Raw genomic sequence first — 13903 nt, forward strand, 5'->3', positions numbered from 1 at the left:
TAACAATTCAAATTCATATCTTAAAAGAATGTCTTTGTTTCAAATAGAGAATGATTATTACTTCTCCAGAGGTAGATGCAATCTGTAACACTGGGGAAATCTATCTTGGTTAGGATGTATTTGAGGCAAAATCTCTGGACAATGGACATGCAGCACATATGAGCTTCTATCCTAGGTCTCTACTTGTTTAACGGTTCTTCTCTTACATTGCTTTTTCTAAAATCTCCGTTTCCACATGTAATTAACAGTTATGTCAACCTCCTACCTTACAGTTGTTGAAAACATCATCACTTTTCAACAAAGTTAACATCTGCATGAGTGTGGTTAGGATAAAATAGTAGATTATCCATAACCCTACCATTCAATTTACTTTTGAGCTTTTTAAAGCAGTCTCAGTGAAATATAAAACAATGTTCATAAAGAAGAAAACTCTTTCATAGCAAGAGAGGAAAGGACTAAGGTTTTGTCATGTGACTTCATTCAGCATAGTTTTATTTCTTTTGAACTCACTTGAGGACATTTCCATGAAAGACATAGTTCTACCTTGAATTAATTATTAAAACTTCTTACTCCTTCACATTTTCATGGACTTAAAAATTACTCAAACGCTAAAATGAGCATAAAAGCAAACACCTGAGTCCTATATACAAAATGAATTGTAAGTTTCTCTGAAACTTTCACAATGGAATAGTTATTTTCTGATTCACAAAGAGAGATACAGTCATAACTAAAGTTCCTCATCAGTTTCAAGGATATTACTGGAATTTTTGTTTTTGTAATTCAACTTCTTAACACTTTAATGGAAAGTCTTACCTGAGCAGGTAACTTTGGCTTCTTCGTTGTAATCACAGGTAAGTCCACCCCATTGCCAATTGTTGCAGTCCCAAAGAGAAGTCTCATTTCCATCACAGTGCCTTACAAACAGCCACGTGTTTGTTGCCTGAACTTTGGAAAAAACTTGATAGGAACTTTGGAGTGCAGCTCCACATCCCAGCTGCCTACACACCACATCACTTTGTTTGGTTCCCCAAGATCTGTCACACACTTTCCCTAGCAGCCCCTGAATTTCCACCTCCACTGACCCCGCACAGCGGCTACCTCCACCTACAAGTCTCAGTTCCAGATCTGATCCATCTGCAAAAGAAACATAAACTTAGATCATAGAAATATATGGAAGATAACTCCCAAAGGATACCTTTTGAACTAGTTTAAAGGGTTAATGAAAATTATCAATGCTAAAAAAATATGAACAAGTCATATATTTAGGGGAAAATAAACCCTATACATTTTAACTTTTAGATTTAAATATAATTAGAATCTGAATAAATACTCCAGAAAACAGTCAGACAACCCTCCAAACTAGTGAAATAAAGAATGTGTTAGAGAGTCTTCAAAGCTTTACATGTCTTCCCATCAAGGAAATTGTTGACTCATTGTATTTCTCACAACTCCCAAAGAATACACATCCTTCTTTCCCTGTTGTGCTTTTTCTGTGTGGACTTACCAGAACAGGTCACACCAGCATCTTCATGGTGATTGCAGTAATGCTTTCCCCATTCTCGATGTTTACACTGCCATAGGAAAGATTCATGCCCTTGGCAGGAAACACTATCAAGCCAAATGTGTCCAGTTCCCTCACTGGCATTAACGCGGCCAGTGGCAGTGATGGCCGTTGGACATCCCAGTTGCTTACAGGTGACAGCAGCATCATCATTATCCCAACCATCATCACACACTGTCCCCCACTCTCCCTGGAATTTCACTTCTAATCTTCCCGAACACTTAGTGACTCCTTCTACTACTCTCAGGTCCAGATTGGCTCCATCTATAAGAGACACACAAGACTGGTCAGCAAGAAACAACACAAAGTGACTTTAAATAGTTGTATCTTAGATGGGTTAAGAGAATGGGGAGACATAAGTAGAGACGTCAAATAATGCTATGTACTAAAAATGAATATCATTAAAGATGGAAGGAGTAGATCAGACAAGAAGATAAGACTTATTAGTCGAGAAAGCATACACTCCAGCAAGAGTTCCCAACAATAAGTGCAGGGAATGGATTTATCTAGAGGTTTTCTCATTAGACTGCCAAAGAGTATCTATTGGAATTTCTTGTTTTTTTCTTGTTGTTTAACATGTATTTGTGTTTGTCTCCAGTTTGCCTCAATAGTCAACACTCACTTTTGCCTCGAACTGCATCATCTAGCTGGTTGTAGTATATGTCTCTTTGTGACCATTTCCTTAGTTTAAAGTCAAAGCAGTGCTCTCCCTGGTGGTACAATGGGTTAAAACACAGCACTATGGGGCCCTCCCTGGTGGCTCAGCGGGTTAAAGCACAGCACTGAGAATCTAAAGCCACTTCCGCATGAGTTCGATTCCCGCCTGCCCCGGAGGTGACCACATGGCGAGGCAGACCTCTCCTGACCCGCCCACTGCTCCCCTCAGCAGTGTACTTCGGTAATCTGCCTGTTCTGCTCCCCGCTCTGTCTCTGGTGAAGCCTCTCACCGCCCCTGAGCCTCTGCCCTGTACCCCAGTTCTGTATGCACAAATAAATAATAAAATCTTTAAAAAAAAAAAAAAAAAACACAGCACCATGAAGCTATCTACAGCCATAACAGCATGAGTTCCATCCCTGCCAGGGAGCTGACCCACATGGTGCAGCAGACCTCTCCTGTCCCTCTCACTGCTCCCCTCAGCAGTGTGTTTCAGTACATCTGCCTTTCTGCTCCCCACTCTGTCTCTAGTGAATCCTCTCACCCTCCGCACTTCTGGCCTACACCCCAGTTCTCATAAGCATAAATAAAGACATATTTAAAAATAAATAAAGTCAAAGCAAAGAGAAAAGAGACCCCATTATCACTACTAACCAATATCTCCTAACCAATATTCCCCTAAGAAGTGACCTTGATTCTGAGATCTATCCTTCAATAAAGATTTTTTTAACCTTGGCAGTTTTACATTTTGTTACCAAAATATATGTTACTATGATTCCTCAGCATATGTCATATCCATTGAGAAGAAATGTGCTGATTGGGACCTAGAATGATTTTGCTGGGAAAAGGAAAGTGAAAAGTACGTACTGGGGTTCCTACTCCAAATCCCTTCCACTTGCTTCTACTAATGAAATCCATTTTTTCTTAAAGACTCCCAACCTTTTGGGGTTTAGAGCACAAGGTCACATTGTTCCATTAAAAGAAAGTCCAACTTAAAAAACAGAGAAGAATCAGTAACCTGGTAACATTGTTTAAACATTTGAATTCAGCCATACATGAAACCAAATATATCTGATGTGGTTCCCAATATTCTAAGATAGTATTCTTTTATTTTTTTTAAAGATTTATTTATTTGTGCAGACAGAACTGGGGTACAGGCCAGAGGTGCAGGGGCAGTGAGAGGCTTCACCAGAGACAGAGTGGGGAGCAGAACAAGCAGATCTACAAAGTACACTGCTGAGGGGAGCAGCGGGCAGGTCAGGAGAGGTCTGCCGCGCCATGTGGTCATCTCTGGGGCAGGCGGGAATCGAACTCATGTGAAGTGGCTTTAGCTTCTTAGTGCTGTTTTAACCCGCTGTGCCCCCAGGGAGGGCCCAATATTCTTTTATTTTAAAATGAGATTGAAGCAGGGCACTGCCCACTGCTCCCCTCAGCAGTGTACTTCGTGGATCTGCCTGTTCTGCTCCCCACTCTGTCTCTGAATCCTCTTACCTCCCCTGCACCTCTGGCTTGTACCCCAGATCTGTCTGCATAAATAAGTAAATCTTAAAAAAATAATAAAAATAAATGTAAAAGTTGAGTCTCCTTCTTTTACCCTCCCTACCTTCCCCCCCAAATAAAGATATCTGGTGAACGAGGGGCATTTTCACTGGAATTGCATTTTCCTAAATGTACCCTGGAATTTGGGATGTATTAGGTCTTCTTCAAACTTAGAACTCCAGTGAGAGGAACATCCCTGCATGTACATATCTTTGACACTTGCCCCAAACAAGCATGGAACATGAAAACTTCTAAACACAATTCCTGTTCCTAGCAGAACACCAGCACAAGTAAGGTTGTAATAGGAAACCAAAATAATTTCTTATATCATTTGAATCTGTAAAGTTGACTAAGTAGTTGTGGAAAAGAGACACTTGTAGGTAGAGGATGGTAAGGTGAGGGAATTTGCTGTTAAAATTAATTCAGAAAGCAAAATTTGTTAGTTGAATCATTTTTTCCTTTACTCTGTGGGGGGAGAATTGGACTATTCACTAAACATTTCCTTTTAGCCTTAATGGTACAAATCTCAGTTCACTATTCATACACCCTCTCCAACGTGTAGATCTAATTTCAGTTAAGGGAGACACTCCACAGGCATCAGTACGGAAACCTGAAACTAGGTCATTATAATACAGTTGCAAAGAAAGCTGACTCGTTGCGTTTTTAAGAGTTCGGGATCTTAGGGCCCTTCCCCACCCCTTTATTTTTGTCCTTTCAGAGAGAACAGAACAATCCCAGATCAGTCCTTACCTAAGCAAATCACTCCTGTATCCTCAGCATGTTGGCAATTATGTTTCCCCCAGCCTTGGTGCTTGCAATTCCAGAGAGCTGACTCATTTCCATTGCAGACAAGATCATCAAACCAGATTGGCCCAGAACCTTCTCCAAAATTAGCTGAACCAGAGAAAGTCACAGCACTTCCACATCCAAGTTGTTCACAAACCACAAAAGCAGTATCTATGTTGAAGTTATCATCACACACCGTTCCCCACTGATCACGGAATTTGACCTCTATTCTTCCTGAACACCGGTTTCCTCCATTCACCAGTCTTATTTCCAAATTGGATCCATCTAGAGCAGAAAGAGAGCAGAGTACAGAGGCGATATTCATTCAGACGTGATGTTAGAAAGTAAGATTCCTCTTGGGGCCTGTACTTCCTTAAAATGGCAATTCATTTTGAAAATTGTTGGAGAATTTTAACCACTAAAAAAAACAAGCTGGCAATTAGGACTTTCATCTAAACTTACTGTCCAAGGAATATGTTTGACAGATATAAATTTTACTTTGTTTTGTTTTGTTTCATTACTTAGACAGAGAAAACATGCTTTTATGTAGAAATAGATAAAATTGGCTCAAAGTATTTTTTAAAAACTAGGAAAAAATAATAAAATTAGTTCATACAATGAGGTAGCAAAAACAAAAACAAACTGACCATTTGTTGAACATTTAAAACTTTTAGTCTTTCTTGTTATAACATAATAAAGACTGTAAATAAGTGTCTGAAGTTGAATTAGAAATTGGAACACATGAAATAGTAGATATGAAACTGTATTAGCATGCATTTTGCAAAAATACCATGTGTATACCAAATTATTAAAAATATGGGAAAAATCAATCAAAACAATTATTTTCAGACCAATTCCTTGTTTGATACAAAACATTTTTTCCTCAACTTTCAAAAACATCTGGTAGCATTTTTAAACAAAGAATAGCTTTTCATAAAGAAAACTGTATCCTAATACTATTCCTATATTTTCTATGAAGACTGAAATTCCTATAAAAAGAAGACTTGGGATGAAATTTTGAAAAGCAAAAGCTGTTTGTGATCAGACAAAATGTTTAAAAGCTCTTTTATAAAAAAGTAGTTCAATTGGAAAAGCTCTCACTTCAGGCAAAGCCGTCACTTAACAAGACTTTTGTTATGAGCTAATAATCATACTGGCTCACAACGGAAATAAGCATATGTGTTATCATTAGTTTTCACAACTTTAAGCACTGTGTGTTATTACCATAACCTCTATGCACCGATAAATCATCAGAGGTTAAAAACAAGCATAGGATCAAACACCTTAAAAGTAGTAAAACTGAGATGTGAAACAAAACAAAACTAAGCAGTCTAGCCCAGAGTCTTTCTCCCCAATGTTATATTGCCCCAGTGAATATAACAATAAAATCTCCTAAAAGTCAGAGGTTGGCGGGACTGAACATCACTTAAAGTGAGAATCTCAGAATTCAGCAGCCATGCATTCTTCCTTTTAATGTGCACCCACTGGGACTTTATGTACCTATACTTCAAAACGCAAATTAGAGAGAGCACATTCTGAGTTAAAAAACAAACAAGAGTCAGCTGCATTACACTGATGTTTTATTATAAGAAGTCAGCTCTCTAGACAATGGTAAATACGGGAAGAACTTAGATGTTACTGTTGTTACTCTCTGGCACTACATAATAATTAACAATAAAGAAAAAAAGAAGGTAGAAGTAGGAGGAAGAGGAGGAGAAGAAGGGAAGGAGACAAAGAAGAAGAGTGAAAACTGATTTGTCAAGATAACAGACAGTAGTGAGACAGGAGGAAGGAACAGTTTAAACACCTATTACATACGAGATTACCAGTAGCCTTCATCTGAGATTCAGAAACTGAAATTTAGAGACTTAACAATGTGCTCCAAAAAATAGCTTAGTTTCAATCCAGCATATTTTTCTGGTACTAGCCAGTTTAGTTCTCATAACACAAAGCCTGGGCAGAGACTAGTCCAGTGTAAAATCAGTCCTATGAAGGAGATGGTCTCTTAGAGAGGCTGCAAGTTCTGCATAAAGATCAGTGAAAGATGCAAGGAGAAAAGGAAGCCCAGGAATCTGAATGGGTCAGAAATATGATCTTGGGATTCGTTAGCAGGTCTGATGCATGACTGTGATTTATTGTAAGGTTAACTGATAAAAAACTTATGAAATATTTTATAAATCAGAGCAATTGTATAAGTGGGGTAAATAACACTGTACACTGGAAAAATCATTATACTTTTTGAAACATCTTTGCCCAACAAAAAAGGAAATGTTAGTGTTAGGATTGTTTATTCTTAATACAGTTGACTGATAGATAGATGATCAGTTAAAGGGGAATAATTTATGGGTCCATGAATGAAAGCAGCATGTCTCCTGGAAATGGGAAATGGAATTAATTTAGATATTGTAATATTTTCATGCACAGGCCTCCTTGGTAGGGGTTTTAACCCCTAGCATTGGGGTTTAAGTCTCAGTGCTATGAAGTTATTGCCAGCCACTGTGGCCTGAGTTAAATCCCCAGCCAGGGAGCTGACCCACATAGCTGCTCCCCTTGGCAGTGTATTTCAGCCAATCTGTCTGTTCTGCTCCCCACCCAGTCTTTGGTGAATTCTCGCACCCTCCACACTTCTGGCCTATACCCCAGCTCTTGTAAATAAATAAATAAAATAAATATTTAAAAAATTTTTATATTTCCATGTACAAGAGGAGGTTGTGGTTGGATTACTGGCTATATTGACTTCCTCACTGTCATGGCCAAATCATTTTTTAGAAAAAATACGGGGTTTTGTGTTGTGTGCTATGGATTTTCAGTTACGGACTGGGTAATTTCATATGTAGCTAAGATTGCTTGCAGGGAACTGGCTCCTTTTTTTTTTTTTTTTTTAAGATTTAAAAAAATTATTTATGCATACAGAACTGGGGTACAAGCCAGAGGAGCAGGGGCGGGGAGAGGGTTCACCAGAGACAGAGTAGGGAGCAAAACAGGCAGATCAATGAAGTACATGAAACAGGAAAGGTGTGCTGCACCACGTGGGTCACCTCCAGGGCCTGGGATCGACCTCACACTGAAGAGACTGCAGCCAGCTTGCAGTGCTGTAAACTTACCCTTTGCACCACCAGGGAGGGCCCACACTTTTCTATCCCATCTATACATTTTTTCTCACAATGCATTTCACGTGGAGACTGACTTAGGCAAGTTTACCTGAGCAGGTTACTCCAGCATCCTGTTGGTGAGTGCAGTTATGCTTTCCCCATCCATCATGTTTGCAGTCCCAGAGAAATGATTCATTCCCTTGACAAGAAACATGATTCATCCAGATAGGCCCAGAGCCTCCACTGGAATTAGTCCATTCAGTGGACTGGATAACAGTGGGACATCCTAGCTGCCTGCAAATCACAGAGACTTCACTTATGTCCCAGTCATTATTACACACAGTTCCCCATTCCTCCTGAATTTTCACTTCCACTCTTCCAGAACACTTGTCTTCGCCACCCACTAGCCTCAGCTTCTTCTCTGTTCCTCCTGCAATAGGGGATAAAGGCAGCAATTGGTCAAGATCCAAAGGGCAATAGAGAATTATTATTCTTTACAATCATTTATCTTCCAGAGTCACCTATGAGAGACATTCCTGGTCCCACCTAACAATAGAAGACAGTTATTTCATAGGAATTCAAATACAATGATATCACAATCTTCAAATGAAGCAATACTATAAGACTGTTAAAGCTAAGGAGTTCAGTACTGTGTGATAACTTTATTTTATGGCTGACATTAAGTCAGTTTATATCATCTCTATGGAGAGTTGACTATTTAAATTAGGAACAAGCTGCCTAAGATTCTTCAAAATCCTAAGATCAATAGAAAGAAGGTTGATGATGAGGATTTTTAAAAAAGATATATATATATATATATATATGCAAAATGCCATGATTTTTTTTATAGTTTGTTTTAACATTATTTTGTGCCTTTTTCTATCTCAGTTGTAATCCCTGTGGGCTCCCCATCACGAAGTCACCCCTGTGCCATCACCAATGCCATGAATTTTTTTAAGACACTAGTTAAAACTTGACTGAAAGCTATCTGCTAAATGGAAATTGAGGTGGAGATATTTTCTGATTATATTCTATAACACAAGCTATGCAACTTCTACAACTGACATATTCCAGATAGAGATGGAAGTGCTCTGAAAAGTCAGACTTTCCATGCTAACTTATGTTATGACCTCCCTCATAATATCAAAATACTCTGAGCAACCTTCAGTTTACAATTGGATTGCCTCAGCCTCATAAGGTGCTACCTGGTCCTGATAAACAACCACTGCACCAGGGTGAGAAATTCCTCTTGAAGACAAAAGTGGTCTTACAATTGGCTGATTGGTAAAAACAGTCGGCTGGGGCCCTCCCTGTTGGCGCAGTGGGCTAAAGCACTGCATTAAGCCACTTCCGCATGAGTTAGATCCCCGCCTGCCCCGGAGGAGATCCACATGGCGCGGCAGACCTCTCCTGACCATCCCACTGCTCCCCTCAGCAGTATACTTCGTAGATCTGCCTGTTCTGCTCCTCACCCTGTCTCTGGTGAATCCTCTCACCCTCCGCATCTCTGGCCTGTACCTCAGTTCTGTATAAATATATAAATAAATCTTAAAAAAAAAAAACAAAAACAGTCGGCTGTTATTGCAAAGTCAATAGTGAGGCAATACTGGAACACACTCTATTACTGCCTGGACAGAGGAAAACCAAAATCTCATCACTCTACTATCTCACACAGCCTTCTACTCAGTTTCTAAATAACCACTCAAACTTTCTACTATCTTGTCTTTAGACTACTGTCTAGACTTCAAGAAAATTCACTTAAACTTTCTAACATGTTTTCAAAGAACTTTACTGTAATTTAATTTACTTTACCCCCTAGGATGTATCAATGAAAATAAAAGCTAAGTAGTAGATAAGGTTTAAGGGACTTTATGTTGGTTAATCTTCGCTGTGGTAAATAGAGTAATATTAGCCTTAAACTTTGTAAATCTATGTACCTAATTTAACCTTGATAGATTGATTTTAAAAATGTTATAATCTCAACTAAAGGTCAAAACGACCCCAGACTGTTCTTTAAAAAAAGATGATAGTGATCTCTCAGCCCAATTCATATGCTAATATCATCCCACTGCTTGCTCGAAATGTATAAAATAAACCTCTGCTCAAGCCAGAGCAGGAAGACTTGCACCCAACTCAGATTCCCGTGTCTTCCTCACACCCGCTCACCCTTTTTCCACCTTTTCCCCTCTTTCTAGGAATCTCCATTAGCCCACGCTGCTCCTACCTTGACACCCTGCCTGTTCTGCCCCCCAATAATCCGTGAACGGGAACAAAGAGTCTCACAATTCTACTAAAAATAATCTCACCTGTCCTGCTCCTCCCAAACCCCATCCCCTCCCCCATGTTTTAGCTAGCACTGTGTCTTTAATTTTTGCTAACCCAGAAACTTGTGGCCTCCATCGATACATTTTTAGATAAATTTTGGCATTTGAATGTTTTAAAGTGCTCCAAAAATTCTGTTCCATTTCAATAATTCTGAGGTTTATCTTCTGTATTAGTCCCAATGTTTTAATTAGACAATATTTCCAATTTTAAGTAAAATATTTTTTTTTCCTTCCTGTGGAACATTCTTTTGGAGAACTGCACTAGTACTTGGTTAATGTCTTTATGTCACATGATTAGGCTCTTATTTTAATATCCCATCCTTTGTCTCCATGGATCATGTTTTGAGATGCTACTTAGCCATCAGGAGAATTACTTACTTTTAATGACTTTTATCTCAGTGAGCCCAGACTGCAAATAAATTTGGCCCAGTACTCACCTAGAGAACTAGTGATGAGAACTGAGATCACAGTGACGGTGAAGGGATTCAAATGGAGATAATATCTTCTCAAGTCTGTGAGAAAGAAAGGGACAAAGGATCACCTTTCCAAAATGACTTTGGAGATGACAGATGGCTTCAGAGTTTGAGATTAAGAAAGTCAATCCAAGGCAGAAAACCCTTCCATCTAAATAGCAAGCACACAAGATCAGGTAGTTTCCCTGAAATAGCTTTGCAAATGTCCATGTTTACAGGCAACAGGGGTGAGAGATTAGAAGAAAGCTGGGAATGGAAAAAGAATCACAAGAGCAGACTTTAAAACACATTGATGAAATGTGGCAGTGGGCATCTCTCCCTTCAGGCACAGAGCACTACCCAGCTACCTTGTCGCACCTCCTCAGCTATCTAAGCCACCTTCTCAGATGGTAAGTTTCAAGAGGTTTCTATCCTTCCCTGTCATTTTCCCAGGTATATACCTGCTAAAAAGGAGCTGAGCAATACGTTGATGGGATAACATACATCTAAATGTTTAAATTTTTAAAACCCACATATTAACCTCAGATACAGCATAATACATTCTTTAAAGCTATTATCATTCTTGTTTATTTTCCTTCTTCCCTTACTTGAACCCAACTCTAAATTAAATGCTAAAATGCCAAATAAGTTTAACAAGCCCATATAAATTGTGGGGCAGCTTTCAACACACAAGAGTGTTATTTTAAATTTGCTCTAAGTGATGAACTTCCAATTCCCACTTTTCTAATAGTTATTGTTTTCACACTCAGTACAGTTCATTTCAGTTCCTTACTTAACTTCTCCTAGCAGTTTTACAAAATTGGTATAAAAAAAATTGATATCTAATATGGAATCCTTACCTCATATCTGCAACTTTGAATCCATGGCAGATGAGAGGTATTAATGCTCCTTTCCCCACTGCTTACCCTTCTGATGTTAATCTCCCTAAGTCCAATTCAATGACAATCATAAAATGCCATTGTCATTTAAGAGCAAGTGTAGAATAAATGAGAAATTCTTACCAGAAGTTCCAGTGTTGTCGGATAGCAACATGTTGAGGCTATCCATTCCAAAGTCTAGATTTCTTAATCTTCTATTATTTCCTAGAAATGTTTTTCTGAGGAAGAGGATCACTAAGGACTCTAAAAATCAAGTTACTTCCACACAAAAAGAAAAAGGCTATGTTTTGGAGGTGGAGTCAACCAAAAAAGGGAAGTCACTGAGAAAGCAAGATTCCCTTCGATAGGGGGATATGAATCAAGGGAAATTGAAAAACATTAACCACAGATTCATAAAAATAAAGGGAATATTAAATCGTATTCTGTTGTTGAATAGAATATTTTAAATCTGTATGTTGGGGGGAGGTAATATATCAGAAACAAAATAAAAATAACAATTGCTTTATAGTTCAATTATGTCCAAAATCACCTATGCAAAATTGGTAGAACATACATGATGTTTTAAAATAACAACAACTTTTTACAAGTATGTCCATAATCAAATGTGCCAATGAATAATTTTTGCAGGGGGTGTCTAGAGACAACACTTGCATTTCTATTTCTATTTTAATGGGAAGGAGAGTAGCAATAGCATTTGCAATGGCTATCACATATTCTATAAATGGTGAACTAAAAATTAATAAGACATAATTTTCATTCAAAATAATTCAAATTTAAGTAAGAGAAACATATGTGATAGCAATAATGAGTGTAGACTCAAAAGATGACATGAGTATATCAACTGGAAGACAGGAATGAGTAATCAGCAAACTCTTCTTTATGAGATGATTAAATCATGTCCCAAGCGATTTAAGAGAAAATACGCATAAAAAATTATAGGCCTAGGCCCTCCCTGGTGGCGCAGCAGGTTAAAGCACAGCATTGAGAATCTAAAGTCGCTTCCGCATGAGTTCGATTCCCGCCTGCCCCGGAGGTGACCACATGGTGTGGCAGACCTCTCCTGACCCACCCGATGCTCCCCTCAGCAGTGTACTTCGTCGATCTGCCTGTTCTGTTCCCCACTCTGTCTCTGGTGAAGCCTCTCACTGCCCCTGAGCCTCTGGCCTGTACCCCAGTTCTGTATGCACAAATAAATAAATCTTTAAAAAAAAAAGTGACTTAAAAAAAATTACAGGCCTAAAAAACATGAGCATCAAAAGTAGATGACTGGTTTAAAAAGAGGTGGTACATATACACGATGGAATATTACTCAGCAATAAAAAAGATAAACTTCATGCCTTTTGAGCGACATGGATGGAGCTGGAGGGGTCATGATTAGTGAAATAAGCCGGAAAGAAAAAAAAAATACCAGTTGGTTTCACTTATAGCAGAAGCATAAAGGACCAGCAGGGGAAAAAAATAATAATAATGAACAACTATATACCAGAGACATTCTATGGGGGTGGAGTGGGGAATGGGATCAAAAATGGGGGAAATGCCCTGGACTATGGTGATGGCACATGGGTAATTAGGTTTTGGGAAGCCCACGGGGATTACAACTGAGATGGAAAAAGCCACAAAATGGTGTAAAAATAAACTATGATATTTTAAAAAATAAAAAACATGGGCATAAGAGCAGTCCTCTGCCCACATATGACTAAGCAGGTGCTTCTCTCCACCCAGTCTCTCCCTCTGAGGGCAACAGCCTCCTGCCTGCCCATGACCTGCCAGGACTTCTCTTCATTGACTCCCTCAGCGGAAGCTGCTTTCCTAAGGCCGCCCACCTGCAGCCATGCAGGCCTCTCTCAGCAAGCCTGTCTCTTCTGGCAGCTCTTCCTGCCCACTTGTGTCTATGCAAATGTCCTTTACTCCTCTGCCCCTTTCCCTAATAAACTTGCTCTTTAAATATTTTTTTTAATGGGCATAAAATAGCTCACTGCAGTGTAAATATTGTCAGGGCTATGTGTTTGGTCAGAATAAGGAATTAAAGAAGCATCTCCAGTCTTCCAAGGAGAAGTTCACTTAATTCAGTCAACACTTGTTGACTGAATACATAAGCTTCTTTCAACTTATACGGTTTGGCAGCTTCTCATACTTTTTATTCCTTCTGTATTGAAGAACTGGATCTCTCTGATATCTTCAATGGAAATTTAAATAATGCAACCCTCCTTTTAAAAAACAGTTCAGTGGGTTTTTTTGTTTTTTGTTTTTTTTAGATTTATTTGTGCATACAGAACTGGGGTACAGGCCAGAGGTGCAGGGGCATTGAGAGGACTCACCAGAGACAGAGTGGGGAGCAGGACAGGCCAGTTGACGAAGTACACTGCTGAGGGGAGCAGCGGGCGGGTCAGGAGAGGTCTGCCACGCCATGTGGATCACCTCTGGGGCAGGCGGGGATCGAACTCATGCGGAAGTGGCTTTAGCTTCTGAGTGCTGTGCTTTAACTGGCTGCACCACCAGGGAGGGCACTCAGTGGTTTTTTTTTTTTTTTTATATTACGTAAACTCCAAGAGATGGTAACATGTTGATTCAATGACTTACACATGAATGGGTAAC

The 13903-nt window shown here is 39.2% G+C and overlaps 1 protein-coding gene across 1 annotated transcript in view; it reads right to left on the minus strand.

The window, feature by feature from the left end:
- Nucleotides 1-13903, minus strand: part of CD163 (CD163 molecule) — a 49005-nt gene that overhangs the window by 15425 nt on the left and 19677 nt on the right. Inside the window, exons 3-7 of the mRNA XM_012732332.1 lie at nucleotides 10395-10469; nucleotides 7743-8063; nucleotides 4506-4826; nucleotides 1505-1825; nucleotides 814-1134 (exon numbers count right to left, since the gene is read on the minus strand). Coding sequence (XP_012587786.1) covers nucleotides 814-1134; nucleotides 1505-1825; nucleotides 4506-4826; nucleotides 7743-8063; nucleotides 10395-10469 — 1359 coding nt within the window. The remainder of the gene's footprint in view (nucleotides 1-813; nucleotides 1135-1504; nucleotides 1826-4505; nucleotides 4827-7742; nucleotides 8064-10394; nucleotides 10470-13903) is intronic.

This window comes from Condylura cristata, unplaced genomic scaffold (assembly GCF_000260355.1).
Source record: "Condylura cristata isolate star-nosed mole 26May11 unplaced genomic scaffold, ConCri1.0 scaffold00034, whole genome shotgun sequence".
Classification (NCBI taxonomy): domain Eukaryota; kingdom Metazoa; phylum Chordata; class Mammalia; order Eulipotyphla; family Talpidae; genus Condylura; species Condylura cristata.